The sequence below is a fragment of the Scyliorhinus canicula genome, chromosome 11 (genome assembly GCF_902713615.1).
Source record: "Scyliorhinus canicula chromosome 11, sScyCan1.1, whole genome shotgun sequence".
NCBI classification, from domain to species: domain Eukaryota; kingdom Metazoa; phylum Chordata; class Chondrichthyes; order Carcharhiniformes; family Scyliorhinidae; genus Scyliorhinus; species Scyliorhinus canicula.
This window is the reverse complement of record NC_052156.1, coordinates 3,207,330-3,234,071: the sequence shown is the minus strand read 5'-3', so window position 1 is coordinate 3,234,071 and position 26,742 is coordinate 3,207,330. Positions and strand designations below refer to the sequence as shown.

At 50.3% G+C, this 26,742-nt stretch overlaps 1 protein-coding gene across 4 annotated transcripts; it reads left to right on the top strand.

Annotated features, from left to right (window-relative positions):
• The first annotated feature begins 601 nt into the window (after positions 1 to 601).
• Positions 602 to 21,700, top strand: klf15 (Kruppel-like factor 15). 4 transcript variants are annotated; one of them, XM_038812104.1, is made up of 4 exons: positions 602 to 873; positions 6,594 to 7,709; positions 14,494 to 14,591; positions 20,661 to 21,700. In XM_038812104.1, the coding sequence occupies exons 2-4, from the start codon at positions 6,688 to 6,690 to the stop codon at positions 20,822 to 20,824; spliced, it is 1,284 nt and encodes a 427-aa protein (XP_038668032.1). In that variant the 5' UTR covers positions 602 to 873; positions 6,594 to 6,687; the 3' UTR covers positions 20,825 to 21,700. The 4 variants fall into 4 exon arrangements, with proteins under 4 accessions (XP_038668032.1, XP_038668036.1, XP_038668033.1 ...); XM_038812105.1 differs by lacking the exon at positions 602 to 873 and adding an exon at positions 896 to 972; XM_038812106.1 differs by lacking the exon at positions 602 to 873 and adding an exon at positions 4,689 to 5,028.
• The last annotated feature ends 5,042 nt before the right edge of the window (positions 21,701 to 26,742 follow it).

Below are 26,742 nucleotides of genomic sequence, written 5' to 3'. Positions count from 1 at the left end.
CCGCACAGACAGTGACCCAACCCGGAATCGAACCTGGGACCCTGGAGCTGTGAAGCGATTGTGCTATCCACAATGCTACCGTGCTGCCCCATTGTAGACATGCCAAATTTCCTTAGTTTCCTGAGGAAAGTATAGGTGCTGTTGTGCTTTCTTGGTGGTAGCTTTGACGAAATGTTTGTAATGTACTTTCAGATATTTTATGAATAAAGTATATTTTTGCAAAAGAAAATCCACAGTATCATGTTCTGGACTGATGAAAGGTGTCAGGTGAGCACAATTAATTTCTTTCTTTCCAGGATCCGGGGCAATAAATGCTAACAACATTCACTGGCTGAGATTGAATTGTAGAGTACCACCTCACCAATCATTTCCACATTCACTCCTCTCTCCCTACCTCTGTCAAAGTGAGGGGGAGAGGGAATATAGAAACACAGATCACACTGCCAGAAATTCCCTTTGCACAGAACATGGCAGCTGACTGATCACATTATTGAGGAATGACAAGCATTTTGTCCCGTGTGTTTAGCAGTGGAAGCTGTGAGTTAATCCCTGAGCTGTCACAAGTGGCGTGGAAGCGAGCCGATATGTATATTCTTTTGGGAAAAGAATACTTTCAGAAAAAATGTTTTGAAAGGTCCTGTGTGGCCCATCCCCCCTGGAATGTGCCAAACCAATGGGAGGAGGAGAATCGGTCGAGCCTTCCTTGTCCAGTGCCTGGGTTGTAATCACAGAGGAGTGAGTCCCTCACCAGTCATGTGAGGAGTGGATTTAATTCTCTAGCATCTGGGAAACACACTCTACACATAGCCTCTAACTGAGAACTCTACACATAGCCTGCAGCTGGAGCACTACTTCAAGGGCACATTGTCCCAGGTAGGTCACTCCCTGAATTGAATGCATCGTTTAAGCAGCAATGGACTAAGTTGCTTGTGTGTGTTTTGAGCAGTTTCTCTGTCACCCTGTTAATTACAGGTCAGTTTACCTGGTTGTAGTTACGGGTTCAGTGTTTCAGGGACTCGGTTCGTTCCTCTCTGCGACTGGAAATTATTATTGTTTTTTAAAATTCTCTCCGCCACATTCTCGGGGAAAGTTTGTTGAGTTTGGCAGCTGGGGGATGGAGCCAGGGAGCTTTTCAGATACCTTGAAGCGCTGCCAATATTGACGTGTTTGCTCCTGAAGGGTTACTGTCGGTCAGACTGATGCGGGGCCAGTATTGGGGGCAGAGGGGAGAGGTGGAAGGGGGGAGAGGGACAGGGGGGGAGAGGGACAGGGGGGGAGAGGGACAGGGGGGGAGAGAGGGGGGAGAGGGACAAGGGGGGAGAGAGGGGGGAGAGGGACAGAGGGAGAGGTGGGAAGAGGGGGAGAGGGAGAGGTGGAAGGGGGCAGAGGGAGAGGTGGAAGGGGGCAGAGGGAGAGGGGCGAGAGGGACAGAGGGAGAGGGGGGGAAGAGGGACAGAGGGAGAGGGAGAGGTGGAAGGGGGCGAGAGGGACAGAGGGAGAGGGACAGAGGGAGAGGGACAGAGGGAGAGGGACAGAGGGACAGAGGGGTGAGAGGGACAGAGGGGCGAGAGGGACAGAGGGAGAGGGGGGAAGAGGGAGAGGGGGAAGAGGGAGAGGGGGAAAGAGGGAGAGGGGGAAGAGGAAAGAGGGAGAGGGGGAAGAGGGAGAGGGGGAAGAGGGAGAGGGGGAAGAGGGACAGGGGAAGAGGGGGAAGAGGGACAGGGGAAGAGGGGAAGAGGGACAGGGGGAAGAGGGGGAGAGGGACAGGGGAAGAGGGACAGGGGGAAGAGGGGGAGAGGGACAGGGGGAAGAGGGGGAGAGGGACAGAGGGAGAGGTGGAAGGGGGCGAGAGGGACAGAGGGAGAGGGACAGAGGGAGAGGGGCGAGAGGGACAGAGGGCGGAGAGGGGGAAGAGGGAGAGGGGAAGAGGGAGAGGGGGAAGAGGGAGAGGGGGAAGAGGGAGAGGGGAAGAGGGAGAGGGGAAGAGGGAGAGGGGGAGAAGAGGGAGAGGGGGAAGAGGGAGAGGGGGAAGAGGGAGAGGGGGAGAAGAGGGAGAGGGGGAAGAGGGAGAGGGGGGAAGAGGGACAGGGGGAAGAGGGGGAGAGGGACAGGAGGGAGCGGTGGGGAGAGGGACAGAGGGAGCGGTGGGAGAGGGACAGAGGGAGCGGTGGGAGAGGGACAGAGGGAGCGGTGGGAGAGGGACAGAGGGAGCGGTGGGAGAGGGACAGGAGGGAGCGGTGGGAGAGGGGACAGAGGGAGCGGTGGGAGAGGGACAGAGGGAGCGGTGGGAGAGGGACAGAGGGAGCGGTGGGAGAGGGACAGAGGGAGCGGTGGGAGAGGGACAGAGGGAGCGGTGGGAGAGGGACAGAGGGAGCGGTGGGAGAGGGACAGAGGGAGCGGTGGGAGAGGGGACAGAGGGAGCGGTGGGAGAGGGACAGAGGAGCGGTGGTGAGAGGGACAGAGGGAGCGGTGGGAGAGGGACAGAGGGAGCGGTGGGAGAGGGACAGAGGGAGCGGTGGGAGAGGGACAGAGGGAGCGGTGGAGAGGGACAGAGGGAGAGGGACAGAGGGAGAGGGGGGCAGAGGGAGAGGGAGAGGTGGAAGGGGAGAGGGACAGAGGGAGCGGTGGAGAGGGACAGAGGGAGCGGTGGCAGAGGGACAGAGGGAGCGGTGGCAGAGGGAGAGGGACAGAGGGAGAGGGACAGAGGGAGAGGGACAGAGGGAGAGGGAGGCAGAGGGAGAGGGAGAGGTGGAAGGGGGGAGAGGGACAGAGGGACAGAGGGGCGAGAGGGGGAAGAGGGAGAGGGGGAAGAGGGAGAGGGGGAAGAGGGAGAGGGGAAAGAGGGAGAGGGGGAAGAGGGAGAGGGGGAAGAGGGAGAGGGGGAAGAGGGAGAGGGGGAAGAGGGAGAGGGGGAAGAGGGGGAGGGGGAAGAGGGGAAGAGGGGGAAGAGGGGAAGAGGGGAAGAGGGAGAGGGGGGAAGAGGGGGAAGAGGGGAGAGGGGGAAGAGGGGGAAGAGGGACAGGAGGGAGAGGGGGAAGAGGGGGAAGAGGGACAGGGGGAAGAGGGGGAGGGGACAGGGGGAAGAGGGGGAGAGGGACAGGGGGGAAGAGGGGGAGAGGGACAGGGGGAAGAGGGGGAGAGGGACAGGGGGAAGAGGGGGAGAGGGACAGGGGGAAGAGGGGGAGAGGGACAGGGGGAAGAGGGGGAGAGGGACAGGGGGAAGAGGGGGAGAGGGACAGGGGGAAGAGGGGGGAGAGGGACAGGGGGAAGAGGGGGAGAGGGACAGGGGGAGGAAGAGGGGGAGAGGGACAGGGGGAAGAGGGGGAGAGGGACAGGGGGAAGAGGGGGAGAGGGACAGGGGGAAGAGGGGGAGAGGGACAGGGGGAAGAGGGGGAGAGGGAGAGGGACAGGGGGAAGAGGGGGAGAGGGACAGGGGGAAGAGGGGGAGAGGGACAGGGGGAAGAGGGGGAGAGGGACAGGGGGAAGAGGGGGAGAGGGACAGGGGGAAGAGGGGGAGAGGGACAGGGGGAAGAGGGGGAGAGGGGACAGGGGGAAGAGGGGGAGAGGGACAGGGGGGAGAGGGACAGGGGGAAGAGGGGGAGAGGGACAGGGGGGAGGAGGGACAGGGGGAAGAGGGGGAGAGGGACGGGGGAAGAGGGGGAGAGGGACAGGGGGAAGAGGGGGAGAGGGACAGGGGGAAGAGGGGGAGAGGGACAGGGGGAAGAGGGGGAGAGGGACAGGGGGAAGAGGGGGAGAGGGACAGGGGGAAGAGGGGGAGAGGGACAGGGGGAAGAGGGGGAGAGGGACAGGGGGAAGAGGGGGAGAGGGGAGGGGGGAAGAGGGGGAGAGGGACAGGGGGAAGAGGGGGAGAGGGACAGGGGGAAGAGGGGGAGAGGGACAGGGGAAGAGGGGGAGAGGGACAGGGGAAGAGGGGGAGAGGGACAGGGGGAAGAGGGGGAGAGGGACAGGGGGAAGAGGGGGAGAGGGACAGGGGGAAGAGAGGGAGCGGTGGGAGAGGGACAGAGGGAGCGGTGGGAGAGGGACAGAGGGAGAGGTGGAAGGGGGGAGAGGGACAGAGGGAGCGGTGGGAGAGGGAGAGGTGGAAGGGGGAGAGGTGGAAGGGGGGAGAGGGACAGAGAGAGGTGGAAGGGGAGAGGGACTGGGGGAGAGGTGGAAGGGGGGAGAGGTGGAAGGGGGGAGAGGGACAGAGAGAGAGAGAGAGAGAGGTCGAAGGCGGGAGAGGGACAGAGGGAGCGGTGGAAGGGGGGAGAGGGACAGAGAGAGAGAGAGAGAGGTCGAGGGGGAGAGGGGGAGAGGGACAGAGGGAGCGGTGGGAGAGGGAGAGGTGGAAGGGGGAGAGGGACGGAGGGAGAGGTGGAAGGGACGGAGGGAGATGAGGGAGAGGTGGAAGGGAGAGAGGGACCGAGGGAGAGGTGGAAGGGGGGAGAGAGACAGAGGGAGAGGTGGAAGGGGGGAGAGGGACAGAGAGAGAGAGAGAGGTCGAAGGGGGGAGAGGGAGGTGGGAGAGGGAGAGAGGGAGAGGTGGAAGGGGGAGAGGGACGGAGGGAGAGGTGGAAGGTGAGAGAGGGACGGAGAGAGAGAGGTCGAAGGGGGGAGAGGGACAGGGGGAGGCAAAGAATGAGGGGGAGGAGGTGACAGAGGCAGAGAGAGGGGGAAAGTGCTGGGCTCAATGTGTCCAGAGGTTTTATCTGAAGTCCAATACTGGACAGTTAATTGAATAAATGTGGAATATAAATCCCAGTCTCAGTAATGATGATCACAAAACTATCAAAAGCCACCAGGTTCAGCAACGCCCTTGAGGAAACGCAATCTGCCACCCTTACCTGGTCTGGCCTAACTTAAGCCTCAATGTGTCAGCAATGGCTGAGTTGGTTGTGTTTGTGAGAAGGTTGTGGCCTCCCATCCTCCTCCAGTACATGAGCTCAGAAATCCAGGTTGGGGAGCCAATGATCATGAGGGCGCTCTGCACTCAGGGAGATTCTCTTTTCGAACAAAGTTCTCGCTCAGGTGAATGGTTGACATTATTTTGAAGCGGAAAAGGGAGTTTTACCCAGTGTCCTGGCCAGTCAACATCACAAACAGACGACCTGACCGTTATATGACTTTGTGGGATCTTGTTGAGCATTTCCTATGTTATAACAGTGTTTCAAAATGACTTCATTGGCAGTAGAAATATTTGGGACATCATACCAGATGTTACACTCTCCCCTATCACTGACTCTACTCATCCATTCACCACCCTCCCACAGCCCCATGTACACTCTCCCCTATCACTGACTCTACCCACCCATTCACTCCCCTCCCACATCCCCATGTACACTCTCCCCTATCACTGACTCTACCCACCCATTCACTCCCTCCCACATCCCCATGCACACTCTCCCCCATCACTGACTCTACCCACCCATTCACTCCCCTCCCACAGCCCCAGGTACACTCTCCCCTATCACTGACTCTACCCACCCATTCACTCCCCTCCCACAGCCCCATGTACACTCTCCCCTATCACTGACTCTACCCACCCATTCACTCCCCTCCCACATCCCCATGTACACTCTCCCCTATCACTGACTCTACCCACCCATTCACTCCCCTCCCACATCCCCATGTACACTCTCCCCTATCACTGACTCTACCCACCCATTCACTCCCCTCCCACATCCCCATGTACACTCTCTCCCCTATCACTGACTCTACCCACCCATTCACTCCCCTCCCACAGCCCCATGTACACTCTCCCCTCCCACAGCCGCATGTACACTCTCCCCTATCACTGACTCTACCCACCCATTCACTCCCCTCCCACAGCCCCATGTACACTCTCCCCTCCCACAGCCGCATGTACACTCTCCCCTATCACTGACTCTACCCACCCATTCACTCCCCCCTCTCAGCCCCATGTACACTCTCCCCTATCACTGACTCTACCCACCCATTCACTCCCCCCTCTCAGCCCCATGTACACTCTCCCCTATCACTGACTCTACCCACCCATTCACTCCCCTCCCACAGCCCCATGTACCCTCTCCCCTATCACTGACTCTACTCATCCATTCACTCCCCTCCCACATCCCCATGTACACTCTCCCCTATCACTGACTACTCATCCATTCACTCCCCTCCCACATCCCCATGTACACTCCCCCCTATCACTGACTCTACCCACCCATTCACTCCCCTCCCACATCCCCATGTACACTCTCCCCCCTATCACTGACTCTACCCACCATTCACTCCCCTCCCACAGCCCCATGTACACTCCCCCCTATCACTGACTCTACCCACCCAATCACTCCCCTCTCACAGCCCCATGTACACTCTCCCCTATCACCGACTCTAGCCACACATTTAATCCCCTCCCACATCCCCATGTACACTCTTCCCCATCGTGCTGTACCTGCCCTGGGAGTGTTTAATGAGGACAGTGGAGAGGGAGCTTTACTCTGTATCTAACCCTGTGCTGTACCTGTTGTTAATGAACGTAACCTATTAGAAAGGAGCTAGTGTATTTTAGATATAATGCAATTGTATAGTTATTTATATGTAAATATAAAACATCTTGTGTTTATTAGGCGCTGTGTTCATTTGGCACACTGTGGATTTGGACCCCGATAGCAGGAGATCTGCGGTAGTAAGTCATTGACTCTAATCTTTCTTCAAATTGAGATGGTGGATCACTGGTTCTCTTCTGACAAGAGCTTCCTGTCAATGAGCCCCACTGCGGGTAACCTCAGCAATATGATAATGGACAGCAGGGGCTATCAGACGCTCCCATCACCCCTCTCTGAGGATGACAGCGACTATTCTAGCTCCCGATCCTGTTCCAGCCCTGACTCCTTTGTGCTAACCTCGAGCCGCAAGAGTTCATTCCGCAGTGACAGCAGGAATAATATCATCGATTACCTGCTTTCCCAGGCCTCCATTGGGAATCATGCAACTCCCTGTTGGGGCAAGAAGGATTGCCATTCGATCGTCAAGGAGGAGGCTCTGGAATTTCCCCGTTTTGGGACGAACATGGAAGATTTGGGGTCATTCCAGCCTACGCTCGAAGAAATTGAGGAATTCCTTGAGGAGAACATGGATGTGGGCTCAAAGGATGAACCCGAAAGAGAGGCGAAGGAGCGGACCAATGGGGATCCAGGATCAGTAACCATGGTGCAGGAGAAACACCAAACCCAAGTGAGCCCCATGCAATCCAAGTATGACCAGGTCAGCAAAACGAGGGATTCTGATGAGGAATTGAAGGTTGAAGGAGCCATCCCAGTTACTCTTCATCTACAGCCCATTGACGTGAAACAAGAGCATGTCGGTGGAGTTAGCCCACCACCTCGGACAGACATGAAGATTGGTCAGCTCCTCATCAACATTCAGGGACAAATGTTCACTCTGGTGCCTCAGTTTGTGCAGTCGTCCAGCTTGAGTTGCTCACGTCAGTTTGTTCGGATTGCCCCCGTTCCCATTGCTGCCAAACCCATGGCTGGAGCTCTTGACAGTTGCCAGGCCCAAGGTGGGGTCCTGTTGGGGCAGAAGTTTCAAAAGGGGACCCCAGCAGAACTGCTCAAAATGCACAAGTGCACATTTCCAGGATGCACGAAGATGTACACCAAGAGCAGCCATTTGAAAGCTCACTTAAGGAGACACACTGGGGAGAAACCGTTTGCTTGTACATGGCCAGGATGTGGTTGGAGGTAAGTTCAAAATGCATCTTTCACAACCCCATGACATCGCAAAACACTTTCAACAACAATAAGCAGATTATCTTTTTGTTTTTTTGTTTACTGATGCTGACCGTGGCACCAGCGCCAAATTTATTGCTCACCTTTTTAAAAAGGTGGCCAGCGATCATTTGACTCCATTTTAGAAAGCAGACATGGCCTTGGTTTAATATCCCAGACATCTTCAACGGAGCAGCATTACCTCCACACTCCAATACTGCATTGCAATGGCAGCCAAAGTCTTCAAGTTCCTTGAGTGGAATTTGAACCCATTACCTTCTGCCTCCGAAGCGAGAGAATGATACTCTCGCTGCCCCCTCAGTTAGATTTTGACAAGGTCAACATTTGTTGCCATCCCCTAATTGCCCCTGAACCAAATATCTCGGTCAGCCATTTTAGGCAGCGGCAGTTCAGGGCCAATCACATTGCTGTGGGTCTGGAGTCACATGTAGGCCAGACCGGGTAAGGACGGCAGATTTCCTTCCCTAAAGGACATTAGTGACCCAGATGGGTTTTTACAGCAATCTTTTCATGGTCACCCTTACTGAGACTAGCTTTTAATTCCAGATACAAGGAATTAAATTTAAATCCCACCAACTGGTTAAATGTTAAAGTTTCAATGATAATGATTTGGATGTTAAAGATCACATAAATACATTCAAAACAGGAGCAGAAGTAGGCCATTCGGCCCCTTGAGCCTGCTCTGCGATTCAATAAAATCATAGCTGATCTGAAATTAAAACAGTGTTTGATAAACTCAGCTTGTCTGGCAGCATGTGTTTATGTTGATTTCCACATTCCCATAACCTACCTCTGCCTTAAAAATATTCAGTGACTCCCGTCTCCACCGTCTTTTGAGGCGGATAGTTCCACAGTCGCACAACTCTCTGAGGGAAAAATTATTTCAATCCCTGTCCCCTAGGAGTGACTCCTAATTTTAAAAAGAGTTTCCCCCTCGTTCTGGGCTCACCCACAAAGGAAACACCCTTTCCACATCCACCTTGTCCAGACCATTCAGGATCTTCTTCCCTTCAATCAAGTCGCCTGTTTCTGGATGGAAAGAGGTTGGGTCCAGTGGCTGTTCAAGAAGACTTGTGGATTCAGGTGCACAGATCCTTAAATTGCCAGGAACAAGTGCAGAAAATAATCAAAACGGCTAATAGAATGCGAGCTTTTACATCCAGAGTATTGGAGTATAAAGACATAGAGGTTGTGCAAACCCTGGTTAGACCCACTTGAACCACACTTTTTAGGAAGGATAATTTGGCCTTGGAGGAAGTGCAACATGGATTTACCAAAGTGATACATGGATTACAGGGGTTAAGTTACGAGCAGAGATTATAGCCTGTTAAGGAGTGATCTGATCGAGTATTTAAGATATTAACAGGGAAAGTCAGGGTAGATAAAGATAAACTAATTCTACTGGTTGGAAATGATAAAACTAGGGGGCATAGTCTGAATGTTAGGGCCAGACCGTTCAGGAGAGATGTTGGGAAACACGTTTACATACAAAGTGTGGTAGAGGTTTGGAGTGCTCTGCTACAAACAGCAGTTGAAGCAAGATCAGTTCATTTTAAATCTGAGATGGATAGATTTTTGTTAAGCAAAGGAAGGGATGTGGTCCAACGGCAGAGATATAGAGTTAGGCCACAGATCTGCCATGATCTCATTAAATGACAGGGCAGGCTTGGGGGGCTGAATGGCCTCCTCCTGTTCTATGTTCGCCTCTGACTCTTAAACTCCAGACTTTCCAACCTGTCTGCGTAAGACACAAGGTCAGAATTCTGGAACTCCCTCCCTAACAGCACAGTGGGTGTACCTACTCCTCATGGACTGCAGCGGTTCAAGAGGGCTGCTCACCACCACCTTCTCAAGGGGCAATTAGGAATGGACAATGAATGCTGGCCTAGCCAGCGAGGCCCACATCCCATAAATGAATAAACAATAACCCGATCATTCCAGGGATCAATCTCGTAAACCTTCTCAATATGAGGAGACCAAAACTGCGCACCGTGTTCGGGATGCGGCCTCACCAAAGCCCGGTATAACTGAAGCATAACGTCCTTAATTTTACAACAAAAATAGGGAAAACCGGAAAAATCAGCAGGACTGGCAAGTTCTCCGTACATGAGGGGGTGGAACAGCTGGAAGAGTGATTAGTGGGTGCTGGGAGAGACTGCAACAAAGATGTCGTAAAACCTAAGAACAAGTAACAGATGACCGTGTGTGGGTGTGTGTGTGTGGCGGGGGGGGGGGGGGGGGGGGGGGGGTTTGCAGAGGAACAAAAAAATGTTTGTGATGTAATAAAAAAATGGGAAAGATCGAGCAGAAAGATCACAGTTCTAAAATTGTTGAACTCGATGTTACTTTTCTTTTATGGTCAATTCCTCGGAATAAAAGATAGTGTTTCATTACCTTCTTGATTACATGCATAATACCGTTTTGTGACTTGTACACTAGAACACCTAGACCCCTCTGCATTGAAAATCTGCAATCGATTGGCATTAAGTAAAACTACTTTTTAAAAAATTCTTTAAAAAAAAACTTAGTGTACCCAAATCATGTTTTTCCAATTAAGGGGCAATTTAGTGTGGCCAATCCATCTAGCCTGCACATCTTTGGGTTGTGGGGGTGAAAACCACGCAGACATGGGGAGAATGTGCAAACTCCACATGGACAGTGACCCAGAGTCGGGATCGAACCTGGGACCTTGGTGCAGTGAGACTGCAGGGCTAACCCACGGCGCCACCGTGCTGCCCTAAGTAAAATTCTACTTGACACTTTCCCACATTATTCTCCACCTGCCAGATTTTTTTGCCCAAATTCTCAGCCTATCTATCTCAATCTGCAAACTCCATATGTCTTCATCACAACATACTTTCCTACCTATCTTTAGGTAGGACCCATTTATGCGTACGCTGTTTTCTGTCAGCCAGCCGTTCGACTCTCCATATTAATATGTTAACCCTGACACCATGAGTATCTACTTTTCACAATAACCTATGATGTGGCGCCTTGTCAAATGTCTTGTGGAAATCTAAGTACAGGACAGGGGCGGTACAGTGGCACGGTGGTTATCACTGCTGCCTCACAGCTCCAGGGACCCAGGTTCAATTCCTGCCTCGGGTGACTGTGTGGAATTTGCACTTTCTCCCCGTGTGTGCGTGGGTTTCCTCCCACAGCCCAAAGATGTGCAAGTTAGGCGGATTGGCCACGCTAAATTGTCCCTCAATGTCCAAAAGGTTAGCTTTGGTTACTGGGTAATGCGGATAGGGTGGGGGCGTGGGCTTAAGCAGGGTGCTCTTTCCAAGGGCTGGTGTTGACCCGATAGGCAGAATAGCCTCCTCTGCACTGTAAATTCTGTGACACATCTACAGGCTCATCGTTCTCCACAGTGATTCCTTCAAATAATTCCAATAAAATGATTTCCCTTTCACAAAACCATGCTGACTCTTCGCAATTACCTTGATGCCCAGTTACAACCTCCACCATGATGAATTCTAACACCATCCCCATGACTAATTGGCCTATAGTTTCCTGTTTTTTGCTACTGTCCACTGTAATGGAATATTTCTAGAATCCATCAAATTTTGGAAAACTAACACCAACGTATCTACTATCTCATTAGTCACCTTGTTTCAGACCCGAGGATAAAGTCCATCTGGACCCGGATATGAAATTTAAAATCGCTTATTGTCACGAGTAGGCTTGAATGAAGTTACTGTGAAAAGCCCCTAGTCGGATATCAACCGCGGCTCAAACACTTTGCTCAGTGCTGCTTCTCTCGTGATTGTAATTTCACCAAGTCCCCATCTCCTGATTTGCAGCCTTTACGGGAATGATATCGGTATCTTCTACAGTGAAGCCAGAAACAAAATATTTATTAATTTCATCCGCCATTTCCTTATTATTTACTATTGATTCACATTCTTGCTCTCGAGAGGACCAAACTCATTTTACTCTTTTGCTGTTTAAATATCTGTAGAAATTCTTGTTATCTATTTTTACATTTCTAGCTAGCTTCCCCTCAAACTCTAATTTCTTTCTCCTGATTAACCTTTCAATCATTCTCTGCCATTCTTTATGTTCTTAAGAATCATCTGACCTGCCTTTTACGCTTTTTCCTTATGTTTGAAGTGTTCCTTAGCTTCTTTAGAACATACAGTGTGGAAGGAGGCCATTCGGCCCATCGAGTCTGCACCGAACCACCTAAACCCTCAATTCTACCCTATCCCCATAACCCAATAACCCCTCTTAACCTTTTTGGTCACTAAGGGGCAATTTATCATGGCCAATCCACCTAACCTGCACGTCTTTGGACTGTGGGAGGAAACTGGAGCACCCGGAGAAAACCCACGCACACACGGGGAGAACGTGCAGACTCCGCACAGACAGTGACCCAGTGAGGAATTGAACCTGGGACCATGGTGCTGTGAAGCCACAGTGCTATCCATTTGTGCTACCGTGCTGCCCAAAGCTGTGCTACCGTGCTGCCCACAGTTAACCATGAATGGTGGGTTCTCCCCTTAGAAATTTTCTTCACAACGTGAACATACTTATTTTGAGAATTCTGAAATATCCCCTTAAAAGTCTGCCACTGCTTCTCTCTTGATTTGTCCCCTAGCCAGGCATCCTTGGTCACTTCAGTTAGCTCAGCTTTCATGCCCACAGTTTCCCTTATTTCAGTTTAAAATACTAGTCTTAGACCCACTCTTCTCCCTTTCAAATTGGATATAAAACCTAGAGGTGCCTTTACACTGGGATCACTATTTAAACCTGTCACATTACACATATCGAAGGCTAATATGACATCTTTGCTTGGTTCCAGAAAATGCTATTCCTTCATCACAAGAACCCAATATTTCTTCCCATATACTACATCCCTGCTGTTCCTCATTTCTACACAGACCTGGTCCACATCCTGATCTCTTGAACCAAGGTCATCTGTAATTTTTGCACAATAATTAACAGCGCTGCCCCCCCCCCCCCCCCCCCAACCCCACCATGAATGAGATACCCCCCCTCAATATTCAGGACCCAATCCTTGTCATCCTGGAGGCAGGTCTCCATAATGGCTATTGGATCACATTTATTTACTTCAATGTGTGCTAGCAATTAATTTATTTTTGGTATGAATGCGACATGCATTCAGATATGGAGCCTTTAGTTCAGTCTTTTTGCTATCTTTGTAACATCTAGTCTTGACTGTTGGTGTGTCCGTGGGTTTTCTTTTCTCTCTGTCCCTTTCTGCCATTTTCTGACCTTGATTTCCCAGATTAGTATTTTGCTCTCCTGCCTTGACTCTAGCCCTCGATTTGCTACTTTTACCAAAGCTCAATCCCTCACCTCCCACGTTTAGTTTCAAGCACCATAGAAAGGTTATGGTGCAGAAAGAGGCCATTAGGGGCTGGTTTAGCTCACAAGGCTAAATCGCTGGCTTTTAAAGCAGACCAAGCAGGCCAGCAGCACGGTTCGATTCCCGTACCAGCCTCCCCGGACAGGCGCCGGAATGTGGCGACTAGGGGCTTTTCACAGTAACTTCATTGAAGCCTACTCGTGACAATAAGCGATTTTCATTTTCATTTTCATTTCATTAAGCCCATCAAGTCTGTGCCAGCCAAAAGAAGAGAAAAAAAATAAACCAGCCACTCATTTTAAATCCACTTTCCATTCATCCCACTTTCCAGCCCCTGCTCCGTAGCCCCACAGCTTCCACTTCTTGAGATACAGATCCAGGGACCTTTTTAAATAAGTTGAGTGTTTGCACCTCAACCGCCAACTTGGGTAGTGAGTTCCAGATGCCCACCACTCAGTGAAAAAGATTTTCCTCATGTCCCCTCTAATCCTCTACCAATCACCTAAAATCTATTCCGGCTTGTAATTGGCCCTCAGTTAGGAGGAGTCAAGTATTTCCTGTCTACTCTGTCTGTGCCCCACATAATTGTTCACCTCAATTAGGTCACTCCTTAACCTCCTCTGTTCTAAGGAAAACAACACTAGCCTATCCAATCTCTCCTCTTTGCTGCCCTGGCAACAAGGACGGCACGGTGGCACAGTGGTTAGCACTGCTGCATCACAGTTCCAGGGATCCGCTTTCGATTCCGGCCTTGGGTGACTATCTTTTGTCTTTTTCCCCGTGTCTGCGTGGGTTTCCTCCGGATGCTCCAGTTTCCTCCCACAGTCCAGAAAGGTGCAGATTAGGTGGATTGGCCATGCTAAATTGTCTCTTAGTGTCCAAAAGGTTAGGTAGGGGTTGCTGGGCTATGGGGATGGGGTGAGGGCCTAACTCTAGGTAGGGTGCTCTTTCAGAGGGTCACTGGAGACTCGATGGGCCGAATGGCCTCATTCTGCACTGCAGGGATTCTATGTTTCTTGTGAATCTCCTCTGAACTGTCTCCACCTTCAGGGGTTTGTGGATGTAGTCCAATGTGTCTCACTTCCTCAACCCCTCTCAATATTTTCCCGTTTATGGAGATTTCCCTTTATTGGCCCTCCCCAAATGCATTACCTCTCCAGCTCCCCAGTTATGCGGTTTGCTCGAACACTGGTCCTGGCATGGTTCAGGTGTAGGCCATTCCTCTGGTACAGACCTCACTTTCCTCAGCAATGATGCCAGTAACCCACTAACCCCAGACCAGACTCTGAGCCGCTATTTACTGTCTCGAAGAGCTGGGGGTGTTGTTCTTGCGTCCTGAGTCGGCCTTCAGTCCTCCACCAACACCACTAAAGTGGATGAACTGCTCATTTTCCATTTTAGATTTCCTGACCAATGTTGGGTGTCAACGTTTTGGGCAAAATTGGACAATCCCAGCCGGAGCCTTTCATCAACGATGATAGACAATGAGGGACTAAAAGGTGAGGAATGGAAAAATATCAGTTTGGTTCCTGGGTTCACTAAGATGCTGCCTGGCATGAGAAATAAGACAGTAAAGCTGGATCTACCCCATCAGCACACCACACATCACACAGCGATGTGATCGAAATGTATAAAATAGTGATAGGATGGGTCAGGGTAGACAGGAGCCGACAGGTTCCAATGATCAAAGGGGCGAGAGACACAGGATTGAATGTCAAAGACTGAGAACAACGACCAGGAGAAACGGCTTCACCCAGAGAGTTGTGAGGGTGTGCATTCACTCCCTGGGTTAGTGGTTGAGGCAGGAACAAAGAACAATACAGGACAGGAACATGGCCCTTCGGCCCTCCAAGCCTGTACCGGTCATGATACCAACCTTTGCCTCAGCACTTCCTTGAGCGGTATCCCTCCATACCCATCGTATCCATGTGTTTGTCAAGATGCCTTTTGAACGCCGTTAATGTATCTGCTTCCACAACTCCCCCGGGCTACGCGTCCCAGGCACTCACTACCCTCTGCATAAAAAAACCTGCCTCACACATCTCCTCTAAACTTTGCCCCACGGACCTTAAACCTACGCCCCCTGGTGACTGACCCCTCCACCCTGGGAAAGAGTGCCTGCCCATCCACTCTATTCATGCCCCTCCATAATCTTGTCGACCTCCGTCTTTCTAATGAAAACAGTCTGAGTCTGTTCAGCCTCTCCTCCTCATAGCTAACATCCTCCAGACCAGGCAACATCCTGGTAAACCTCCTCTGCACTCTGTCCAAAGCCTCCACATCCTTCTGGTAGTGTGGCGACCAGAATTGTGCGCAAAATTCCAAGTGCAGCCTTATCAAAGTTCTGTACAACTGCAGCATGACTTGCCAGTTTTTATACTCGATGCCCCGTCCAATGAAGGCAAGCATTCCATCTGCTTTCTTGACTACCTTGTCCACTTGTGTTGCCACTTTCAAAGATTTGTGGACCTGCACGCCCAGATCAGATCTCTCTGGCTTTCTATATTCCTAACAGTTTTGTCATTTAAGATATGTTTCCTCTGTATGTTAGACCTACATTTGTCTGGATTAAACTCCATTTGCCATTTCTCTGCCCAAGTCTCCAATCTGCCCAAGTCTCCAACATATCTATGTCCTGCTATATCCTCTCTGTCCTCAACACTATCTGCTACTCCACCAACCTTGTTCCCGTACCAGCCTCCCCGAACAGGCGGCGGAATGTGGCGACTAGGGGCTTTTCACAGTAACTTCATTCGAAGCCTACTTGTGACAATAAGCGATTTTCATTTCATTTCATTTCATTTGGTGTCATCCGCGAACTTACTAATCAGACCAGCTACATTTTCCTCCAAATCGTTTATGTATACTACAAACACCAGAGGCCCCAGCACAGATCCCTGCGGAACACCACAACCTTCCATTCAGAAAAACACCCTTCTACTGCTATCCTCTGCTTTCTGTGACTGAGCCAGTTCTGTATCCATCTTACCACCTCACCTCTGATCCCGTGTAACTTCACCTTTTGTACCAGTCTGCCATGAGGCACCTTGTCAAAGTTTTACATCATCCACTGCCCTCCCCTCATCAATCATCTTTGTCACCTCCTCAAAAAACTCGATCAAGTTATTGAGGCACGACCTCCCCTTCACAGGCACTGAGGATTGGACGGGGGTGGGGGGTGATGGAAAAGGAGATTGAAGGGAGATGGTGGATAGGGTTGGGTAAATTGGTTTGGGTCTGCTGGCCCGTGAGGGGTGTCAAGCCTAAAAAGACTGGATGGGCTGAATGGCCTATCTGTGTGTTCTAAACCACTCTAGTACAGGAAAGGCTGGTATACTGAGGTTGTGGGCTGAGGCACTTTGTTGGGGCAGCGTGGAGAGAGCTTTATTCGGCTTTAACTGTATTCCATCTCCCAGCACGAGGCTCCCTCAACGAAACACAATAAACAAGAAATCTTTGTGATGGTTTGACCTTGTTGACAAATTTTGGAATATCATAACTATATAACAGAGCTTTAAAAGCATTTGCTCTTTTGATTAATGAATCGGTGGTGTCACTGTTGGCTGTCGAGCATTGTCACAGAAATTCAGGAACTGTCTGGAAGTAGCTGCATTTAAACAGCCCTGCAAGCTGCTCCCTCATGTCACACACACTGCGGCTAAATAGTGGCACCTTTTTTGTGCAGGATCATTTTCAAACTCTATTTTTCTTTTAAGTTTTCAAGATGTACCATCCAGGTGGGGAAATCTTTTTACATTGTTCACCCTCACATCCTTTCTGTTGGTTATAACATCAACTGGGATCATAACACAAATTATAACTGGGCAGGAAGATCCAAGAATGGAACCCTCACTCAAAAGATTGTCACATTTTACTTTTTTTAAAGAAAATGTGGAGGAACAAAGTCACAGGACCGTGAATTACTTTTTAACAACAATAATATTTTTTTCCTCTAACACCTTATCTGCTTTTTCCTTGTATTCCCCTGCACTTTGTTCAACTTCTTGGCCTCTGTTCCCTTAACTTTAGTCTTCCTACGACATTCTTTCTGTCCCAATTCCCTGGTTGTCTAGATTTTATCTGCTTCTTTGGGAAGTCTTCCTTACTACAGCCCCCTTGTCCTGTCCAGCTTTTCTTCTGGCACCTAGAGGTTGCTAAGCAACGACATCTACTTCTCTGCAGTCATTTACTTTTCACTACTGTAATCCTCTCTAAGCTACCCCCCTCTCCCCAGATGAAAACACTATGAAGCAGGCACAAGACTCAACCCAGTAAAGCAATGTGGGATTGTGGAGTCTGTGGGCAGAATCTCCACAGGGCGACACACTCCCATCACTGCAGGAGTTCCTCAGGGTAGTGTCCTAGGCCCAGCCATCTTCAGCTGCTTCATCAATGACCGCCCTTCCATCATTAGGTCAGAAGTGGGGATGTTTGTGGATGACTGCACAATGTTCAGCACCATTGGCCCTCAGATAATGAAGCAGTCCATGTCCAAATGCAGCAAGACCTGGACAATATCCAGGCTTGGGGCTGACAAGTGGAAAGTTACATTCACACCACACAAGTGCCAGAAGAATCTAACCACCGCCCCTTGCCATTCAATGGCATTACCTTCGCTGAATCCCCCACAATTAACATCCTGGGGGTTACTATTGATCAGGAACTGAACTGGGATAGCCAATTTAATACTGTGGCTACCAGGGCAGGTCAAAGGCGAGGAATCCTGCGGCGAGTAACTCACCTCCTGACCCCCAAAGCCTGTCCACCATCTACAAGGTACAAGTCAGGAGTGTGATGGAATACTCTCCACTTGCCTGGATGAGCGCAGCTCCAACAACACTCCAGAAGTTCAACACCATCCAGGACAAAGCAGCCCCGCTTGATTGTTCCCCCTTCCACAAACATTCAAACCCTCCACCACCAACGCAGAGTAACAGCCGTGTGTACCGTCTACAAGATGCACTGCAGGAACTCACCAAGGTTCCTTCGACAGAACCTTCCAAATCCACCACCTTCTGAAGGGCAACTAGGGATGGGCGATAAATGCGGACCTAACCAGCGATGCCCACATCCTGTAAATTAATTTTTTTTAAAGTAGGGATCCCAGCTTCAGGGACCTTGTGGATGGGTGGGAGGGTCCGGGATGCTGCATTGTACTAACACCTGTCTGTATGGCTAAATTGCACTCTGCATTTACTGAGGATGACGGGTAAGGCATTGGAGGGAGATGGGAACAGGATGAATGGGATGGGACTGTTTTACAAGTCTGCTTTTGAGATGCAAATCGGGGAACAAATTCGTAAATGAGGTCACTTGAACATTCCGCCAGTTTACGGCCCAGCTGTGAATTCATTTTGAATTCCGCAGTTAGCTCACAATACAGGCTGGGCCAATTCCTGAACCCTCTGATGGTGAAACATTTCATGGAACACAGGGCCTCTCGAGTGGGAGTGCAAGCGGAGTTTTAACTGATTACCTTTTGATGATTGGCGAATATTCTTATGGAACTTTCTCTTAGGTGATTGAATGAATGTGGGAGAGTCCACAACAGGAAAGAATGTGTGTCGAGACTCCTCCAGATCTCTGCTCTTTATGGGTTCCACTCCATCATTCACCATTGATGGTGCTGCCTTCAGCTGCCTGAGCCATGGGCCCTATGTTCTGGAATATTCCCCCAAACTTCTCCAACCCTGTACCCTCTGTCCCGTTTAAAAACTGCCTCTATTGACCAAGCTTTTGGTGATTTGCAGTAATAGTTTATGTGGTTGGTTGTGCATCTTCGTTTGATAATTGTTCCTGTGCAATACCTTGAGACATTTTATTACATTTTAGGTGCTATATAAATGCAAGTTGTTCCCTTTCCCCTTTCGGTGATGTTGGATGAGACATTTTTCAGTTTTTGTTGTTGTAGCACAGCTTCTTCCTGTAATATTCTCTTCCATGTTACCCCCAATATCTTTTGTGAAAGAAGGACTTGCAGTTAAAAACCAACTTTAACATCTTCACATTTATAGTCAATAAAGCGCTTTTGAAGTGTCAACAGTATTGTAATGTAGGAAGCACATAGTATTGTAACGTAGGATTGTAATGTAGGAAGCTCGCTGCCAGTTAGTGCACAGCAAGGTCCCACTCCCACAAACAACAAGCTGATAATGACCCATATATTGCCCGAGGGATAAATTTTGGCCGGCATGCTGGAGCGACCTGCTCCTCTTCAAGAGGAGCCATGGAATATTTTACATCCACCTTTCATAGAATAGATTCATAGAATTTACAGTGCAGAAGGAGGCCATTCGGCCCATCGAGTCTGCACCGGCTCTTGGAAAGAGCACCCTACCCAAACCCACACCTCCAACCTATCCCCATATCCCAGCAACCCCACCCAACACTAAGGGCAATTTTGGACACTAAGGGCAATTTATCACGGCCAATCCACCTAACCTGCACATCTTTGGACTGTGGGAAGAAACCGGAGCACCCGGAGGAAACCCACGCACACACGGGGAGAACGTGCAGACTCCGCACAGACAGTGACCCAGCCGGGAATCGAACTTGAGACCCTGGTGCTGTGAAGCAATTGTGCTAACCACTATGCTACCGTGGTGCTCCTTAATCAATCCCTTGGTTCTCCTTTGCTGATTTTTAAACTGCCGATTCGGGGTGGGGGGTCTGTCTGTCGGAGGGGGGGTGGAGATCCCCTGATTTTGGGAGGGGGGGGGAGATCCCCTGATTTTGGGAGGGGGTCCCCTGATTTTGGGAGGGTCACTCAATTTGGGGGGTTCAGGTGAGACCAGACTTTGAGAAAGGGGATAACTCAGAAAATGCGGAGTTTGGGGGGGGGGGGGGGTTTGCGTGCCAGGTGGGGTGTTGGAGGGAGGGTTCACGAAGTGGGGCGGGGGGGGGGGGGGTACAGTTGTGAGACATCTCTATTGGGCTACCCACTCAAAATGGCGGCCCAATAGTGGGTTTCCCTTGTATTCCTCACCATGCATAAATGTGCACCGCGCGGGCAACTGAATTGTTGGGAGAGAAAATCGGTTCTAATTCACGTCCGGTGGGAGAACATTCGGGCAGGTATCTCTCGCCTGCCGCAAGAACCCCACGGGGCGAGCTGCGTACAATGGAGAACTCCATTGACCTCTGGTGGGATTCTCCAATCACCGGACGGACGCAGCCGGAGAATCCCGGCCACAGTCTCCCAAACGGAGAATCATGCCCAATGTTTATTTAGTCCATTCGGGGGTTGGCCTGGTTCTCATTTTTGAAGTTCAACCCCCCCCCCCCCCCACCTCCCCCAACCTTGTTCTAAACTCCCCCCACCCTGGGAAATAGTTTCTCTGTCGACTCCCCTTTAGTCAACTGAAATAGCTCAATGCAGTCACCTCTTGACCCTAATCTGTGCAGCCTGTCCCCGCTATTAAACCCTTTAAGTCTCCTGTGTCCTTCAGCCGAAACCTAGAAAAATAGCTCCTTCTAATGAGGAGCTGGACGCTGGAAGAGGAGATAGCTGACCACTGATGGGTCCGTGGTGTCAGATGACTGTCTAAACATTTGATTCTTTGCTTCAGGTTTTCAAGGTCCGACGAGCTGTCTAGACACAGACGTTCGCACTCCGGAGTTAAGCCGTACCAGTGTGCAGTTTGTGAAAAGAAGTTTGCTCGCAGTGACCACCTGTCCAAACACACCAAGGTCCATCGGTTCCCCAGAACAGGTCGCACAGTCCGGCCCATAAACTGACCACCCTGGACACTGACTGGGAAGTAGCCAAGAGCTGCATCTGATCTTCAATTGGGGTGGAGGGGCAAAGGGGTGGGGGTGGAGAAAGTCGGAGAGAGATTGCGGCAGAAATGCACGGTTTTACTCAAGCCCATCGCCTTCAGGATTCTGCACCATGACCCATGGAGTGACCGCGAGAGTGACCGGCATGAACAGGATTGACCCTTTTGTCTCAAAGCTGCCGTGAGGTGATGGATTCACGATGGCCGTCTCCTGCCACTGACAGGATTCCTTAAACTAAGGCCTCTGTCCCAGGAACTCGCCTTTAACTAACACCACACAAGCAGAATCCCTAATGGAAGGGTCCATAGGTTGTGTTCCTCAGTAAAGCTTTACTCGTTAATGTGCATGGAAAGATTGGACATTTTAAAGTTCATCATTCACCTGAGGTTCACTGCAAGGCCTCATGTTACACCGTGAGCTGTGGATTGTGAGAGCGATGTTCCCAAAATACACTTCAGATTATCTACTTGGCTATTTTGGGGGGGACATTGTCTAGGAAATGCATGAATAAGGCAGCAAAAATTCATATTTTCTCTTAATTTTAAACATGTCTTTTTGGAAAAAAAAATAGTCCCCCAAATCTGCCGGACTGTGGGGAAAGAGCAGGGGAACTGGCACTCAACTCTTTCAAAGAGCTAGCAGAGAGACACTAGGCCGAATGGCCTTCTTCATTGCAGTATTTGTCGCTGATATTGATATTGTCATGCAGTGACTCTGATTCTGGGCCTTACCGTTATGGTTGTGAGTTTTAATCTTGCCCTCACAGGTTGTGAAATTGAATTCAATAAATCTGGTGATTTGGAATCGGAATAAAATGACCATAAAAGTTGCTGGTCTGTGAACTGGTCACTCGTGGACTTCAGGGAAGTAATCGGCCAGGGCCAGACTGACTTGGATGTAACTCCAGAACGATGTTAAATATGTCCGACTTTAAGGCTGCATTTGTAGAGCGCCTTTTGCAATCTCGGGAGTTACCAAAATGTATTTCAAACCAATTAAGTACTTTTTAGAAGCGTAGTCACTGTTGTAATGGAGGAAACTCGGGTCAGTTTGCACACAGCAAGATCCCGTGCAAAACAATGCAATGATGACCAATGATGTTGGTTGAGGGATAAATACTGACAGTGCGGCTCTCCCTCAGTACTGACCCTCTGACAGTGCAGCACTCCCTCAGTACTGACCCTCTGACAGTGCAGCACTCCCTCAGTACTGACCCTCTGACAGTGCGGCACTCCCTCAGTACTGACCCTCTGACAGTGCAGCACTCCCTCAGTACTGACCCTCTGACTGTGCAGCACTCCCTCAGTACTGACCCCCTGACAGTGCAGCACTCCCTCAGTACTGACCCTCTGACTGTGCAGCACTCCCTCAGTACTGACCCTCTGACAGTGCAGCACTCCCTCAGTACTGACCCTCTGACTGTGCAGCACTCCCTCAGTACTGACCCCCTGACAGTGCAGCACTCCCTCAGTACTGACCCCCTGACAGTGCGGCTCTCCCTCAGTACTGACCATCTGACAGTGCAGCACTCCCTCAGTATTGACCCTCTGACAGTGCAGCTCTCCCTCAGTACTGACCCTCTGACAGTGCGGCACTCCCTCAGTACTGACCCTCTGACAGTGCAGCGCTCCCTCAGTACTGACACTCTGACAGTGCAGCACTCCCTCAGTACTGACCCCCTGACAGTGCAGCACTCCCTCAGTACTGACCCCCTGACAGTGCAGCACTCCCTCAGTACTGACCCCCTGACAGTGCGGCTCTCCCTCAGTACTGACCCTCTGACAGCGCAGCACTCCCTCAGTACTGACCCTCTGACAGCGCGGCACTCCCTCAGTACTGACCCTCTGACAGCGCGGCACTCCCTCAGTACTGACCCTCTGACAGTGCGGCACTCCCTCAGTACTGACCCTCTGACAGTGCAGCAGTCCCTCAGTACTGACCCCCTGACAGTGCGGCTCTCCCTCAGTACTGACCCTCTGACAGTGCGGCACTCCCTCAGTACTGACCCTCTGACAGTGCAGCACTCCCTTAGTACTGACCCTTTGACAGTGCAACGTTCCCTCAGCACTGACCTTCTGACAGTGCGGCACTCCCTCAGTACTGACCCTCTGACAGTGTGGCACTCCCTCAGTACTGACCCTCTGACAGTGCGGCACTCCCTCAGTACTGACCCTCTGACAGTGCGGCACTCCCTCAGTACTGACCCTCTGACAGTGCAACGTTCCCTCAGCACTGACCTTCTGACAGTGCGGCACTCCCTCAGTACTGACCCTCTGACAGTGCAGCACTCCCTCAGTACTGACCATCTGACAGTGCAGCACTCCCTCAGTATTGACCCTCTGACAGTGCAGCTCTCCCTCAGTACTGACCCTCTGACAGTGCGGCACTCCCTCAGTACTGACCCTCTGACAGTGCGGCTCTCCCTCAGTACTGACCCTCTGACAGTGCAGCGCTCCCTCAGTACTGACACTCTGACAGTGCAGCACTCCCTCAGTACTGACCCTCTGACAGTGCAGCACTCCCTCAGTACTGACCCTCTGACAGTGCAGCACTCCCTCAGTACTGACCCCCTGACAGTGCAGCACTCCCTCAGTACTGACCCCCTGACAGTGCAGCACTCCCTCAGTACTGACCCCCTGACAGTGCGGCTCTCCCTCAGTACTGACCCTCTGACAGCGCAGCACTCCCTCAGTACTGACCCTCTGACAGCGCGGCACTCCCTCAGTACTGACCCTCTGACAGTGCGGCACTCCCTCAGTACTGACCCTCTGACAGTGCGACACTCCCTCAGTACTGACCCTCTGACAGTGCAGCAGTCCCTCAGTACTGACCCCCTGACAGTGCGGCTCTCCCTCAGTACTGACCCTCTGACAGTGCGGCACTCCCTCAGTACTGACCCTCTGACAGTGCAGCACTCCCTTAGTACTGACCCTTTGACAGTGCAACGTTCCCTCAGCACTGACCTTCTGACAGTGCGGCACTCCCTCAGCACTGACCCTCTGACAGTGCGGCACTCCCTCAGTACTGACCCTCTGACAGTGTGGCACTCCCTCAGTACTGACCCTCTGACAGTGCGGCACTCCCTCAGTACTGACCCTCTGACAGTGCGGCACTCCCTCAGTACTGACCCTCTGACAGTGCGGCACTCCCTCAGTACTGACCCTCTGACAGTGCGGCACTCCCTCAGTACTGACCCTCTGACAGTGCGGCACTCCCTCAGTACTGACCCTCTGACAGTGCGGCACTCCCTCAGTACTGACCCTCTGACAGTGCAGCACTCCCTCTGTGCTGCAGTGGGAGAGGTGGCCTGGATTATGGGCCAAAGTTACTCGGGTGGGACTTGAACCACCATCTATCTGACTTTAGTAGAGAGAGAGAGGGCCATCACCAAGCGACGTCTGACACTTCCTAATGTGAGGTGTCCAGAGAGCCAGTGATTGCTGGAATGGAGGGGGACTGAATCTTCTCAGGGTAACTTGGGATTTACAAGAGTTGTGATCTTGACTGCTTTTGAAAATATAAAGCTCACTTTTGCATCAAACCCACACCTTTTGGGACCATTTTTCTGAATCGCTAACACTCAACCTAGTTAGGACCCTCATAAAATAGTGCTGGAGGTTGGCCTCATAGCATCGTTCTGTTGCCTGGGAGACACGGTTGATTGCCCAAAGTCCCATTCTCCTCCAGTGCTGGGGCAGCCAATAGGTTTGAAGCCATGTTTCCCACTGCTGACCTTGCTTGTTCCCGCTGGGAACTCCACCCGAGTACTGGTTTAATTAGAGTATGGGTTAATTATTAATGTGTAAAGTCTTCAAATGACCTTTCAGAAATTGTAGATAGCAGCCTGGCTGAATAATATTGACTCTGATGGTGATGGAGTGCTTTGTATTTATATCAATGCTTATCAGCTTTCTCTAAACATCTCAAAGTGCCTTATCTGCAATAAATGACTTTGAAGTGTGCAGGCTGGGTATGGAGGGGGTTGTGGCTCCCATTTTGTGCACAGCACGATCCCTGACACAGCAAAGTGGCGAATGAATCGATGGTGTTGGTTGATGGTAAAATGGTGATCAGGACACCAAGGAGAGCCTCCCTGATCTTCGTGGGAGTTCCTCAAGGTCTCGCAAGTTCACCATTGACTTTCCAACTCTCCCTTTCTTCCTGCATTTTTCTAAAAATATCCACAGACTTTGTCATGTTACTTATTTTCCAATATGTTTGATATTAAACAAAAGTAATGAAGGTTTGCAATAATCCAAAGTTTCCAAGTTCCCTGAATTCTGGTGAACATCACACCTTTACCGAGCCATTGATGATCACAAAGTATCTCTGGAACAATGTGGAATGTCTCCCCTTGCCCGGGCAGCTGATGCAATTTGAAATTTGTCTCAGTAATGGTGACCATGAAACTATGATCAACTGTCATAAGAACCCACCTAGTTCGCTAATGCCCTTGAGTGGAAGGAAATCTGTCGTCCTTACCCGGTCTGTCCTACATGTGACTCCAGACCCACAGCAAAGTTCTTGATTCTGAACGACCCTCTGAAATGGCCAAGCGAACAGCTCCATTCAAAGGCAATTAGGGATGTGGGCCAGGGTTTAGAGAACCCCAAAGTGTATCATGGAGTTCACCTAAGCCACAACTTTTAATAGATTGTGGTATGGGGAGCACACGGCACACTCTACAGGTGTGGTACAGCAGAAAATGGATCAGTGGTTTTTTAAAACAAAACAATGTTTATACTATGAACTCAAGTTAACCTTTTTTACAACGAACAGTGAATATCTTAGCAACCAGTAAATCAAATACACCCCCCAAAGAATACAACACTAAATAATCTGTATGCTGTCCTTTTAACATCCAAAAGACGGAACAAACCTTCAAACAGGAGGACATTAGATTTATATTCAATACTGAGACCTTTTTACAATTCTGAGTTCACCCAAATGATCCATAGATAGCTTTTGGATGGCTGAGATTAACAACAGCGCAGCTCACAGAAAACACAGACACACCCAAGCTCTCAAACTGAAACTAAAAAAAAGTAGAGCTCAGCTCCACCCACATTCTGACATCACTCCAGTAACATGAGCAGCTCTATTTCTTAAAGGGTACTCGCACATGACACCTCCCCCCAAGAAAAAAAACCCCATTAACCTCAAGATGGTTTCATTTTTCACGTTTTCACCATCCTTTAAAAAATGCACACAGTAAATATACTTTTTGTTTCAAAAAACATAATACACAACTCCAACTGGAATCCTTCTCAAATAACAGTCTCTTTGAACAAGAAGGTCTCTGCAGGATCCGTCCATTTCTCTACGCCTCGGCATTTCTCTTTAAAGTCAGATAATTTAGTTCAATCTCATCCTAGAGTCTCTTGCAATTCTCCAACACAGGAGCATTGGTTATCACAGTTTTCAGGCAGTCAAATGCCTGTTGAAAGTCCGTTGTCCATTGAAATTTTCAACGTTTCTTAAGCAAGTCCATCAGTGGAGCAATCACGCTACAAAACCTTGCACAAATGTTCGATCAAATCCACTCGTGCCAAGAAATCATATTATTTCCCTTCGTCTTGAGGGTATCGAAAACTCCAAGGAAAGTGATTTGGGCTTTTCCAAATTTACTTTTGGCTAGGTTTATCACCAAACCCGCCTCCAGAAGTCGATCGAATAACTCCATCAGATGTTTTAAATGTTCTGTCCATGTCGGGCTGAAAATTATCAGATCGTCGATGTCTACCACACAATTGGATAATCCTGAAATAACTTTGTTAGTTAACCGTTGAAATGTGGCTGGGGTGTTTTTCATGCCAAATGGCATAACTTTGAATTGGTCTATACCATCTGGAGTCACAAAAGCTGAAATCT

What these genes read in the sequence shown, in the direction of transcription:
- klf15 (XM_038812104.1), top strand. Translation starts at nt 6,688, where the DNA reads ATGGTGGATCACTGGTTCTCTTCTGACAAGAGCTTCCTGTCAATGAGC. An exon ending in TGGCCAGGATGTGGTTGGAG is followed by an intron (nt 7,710 to 14,493) that starts GTAAGTTCAAAA and finishes TTTCCATTTTAG; the next exon opens with ATTTCCTGACCAATGTTGGG. An exon ending in AGACAATGAGGGACTAAAAG is followed by an intron (nt 14,592 to 20,660) that starts GTGAGGAATGGA and finishes TCTTTGCTTCAG; the next exon opens with GTTTTCAAGGTCCGACGAGC.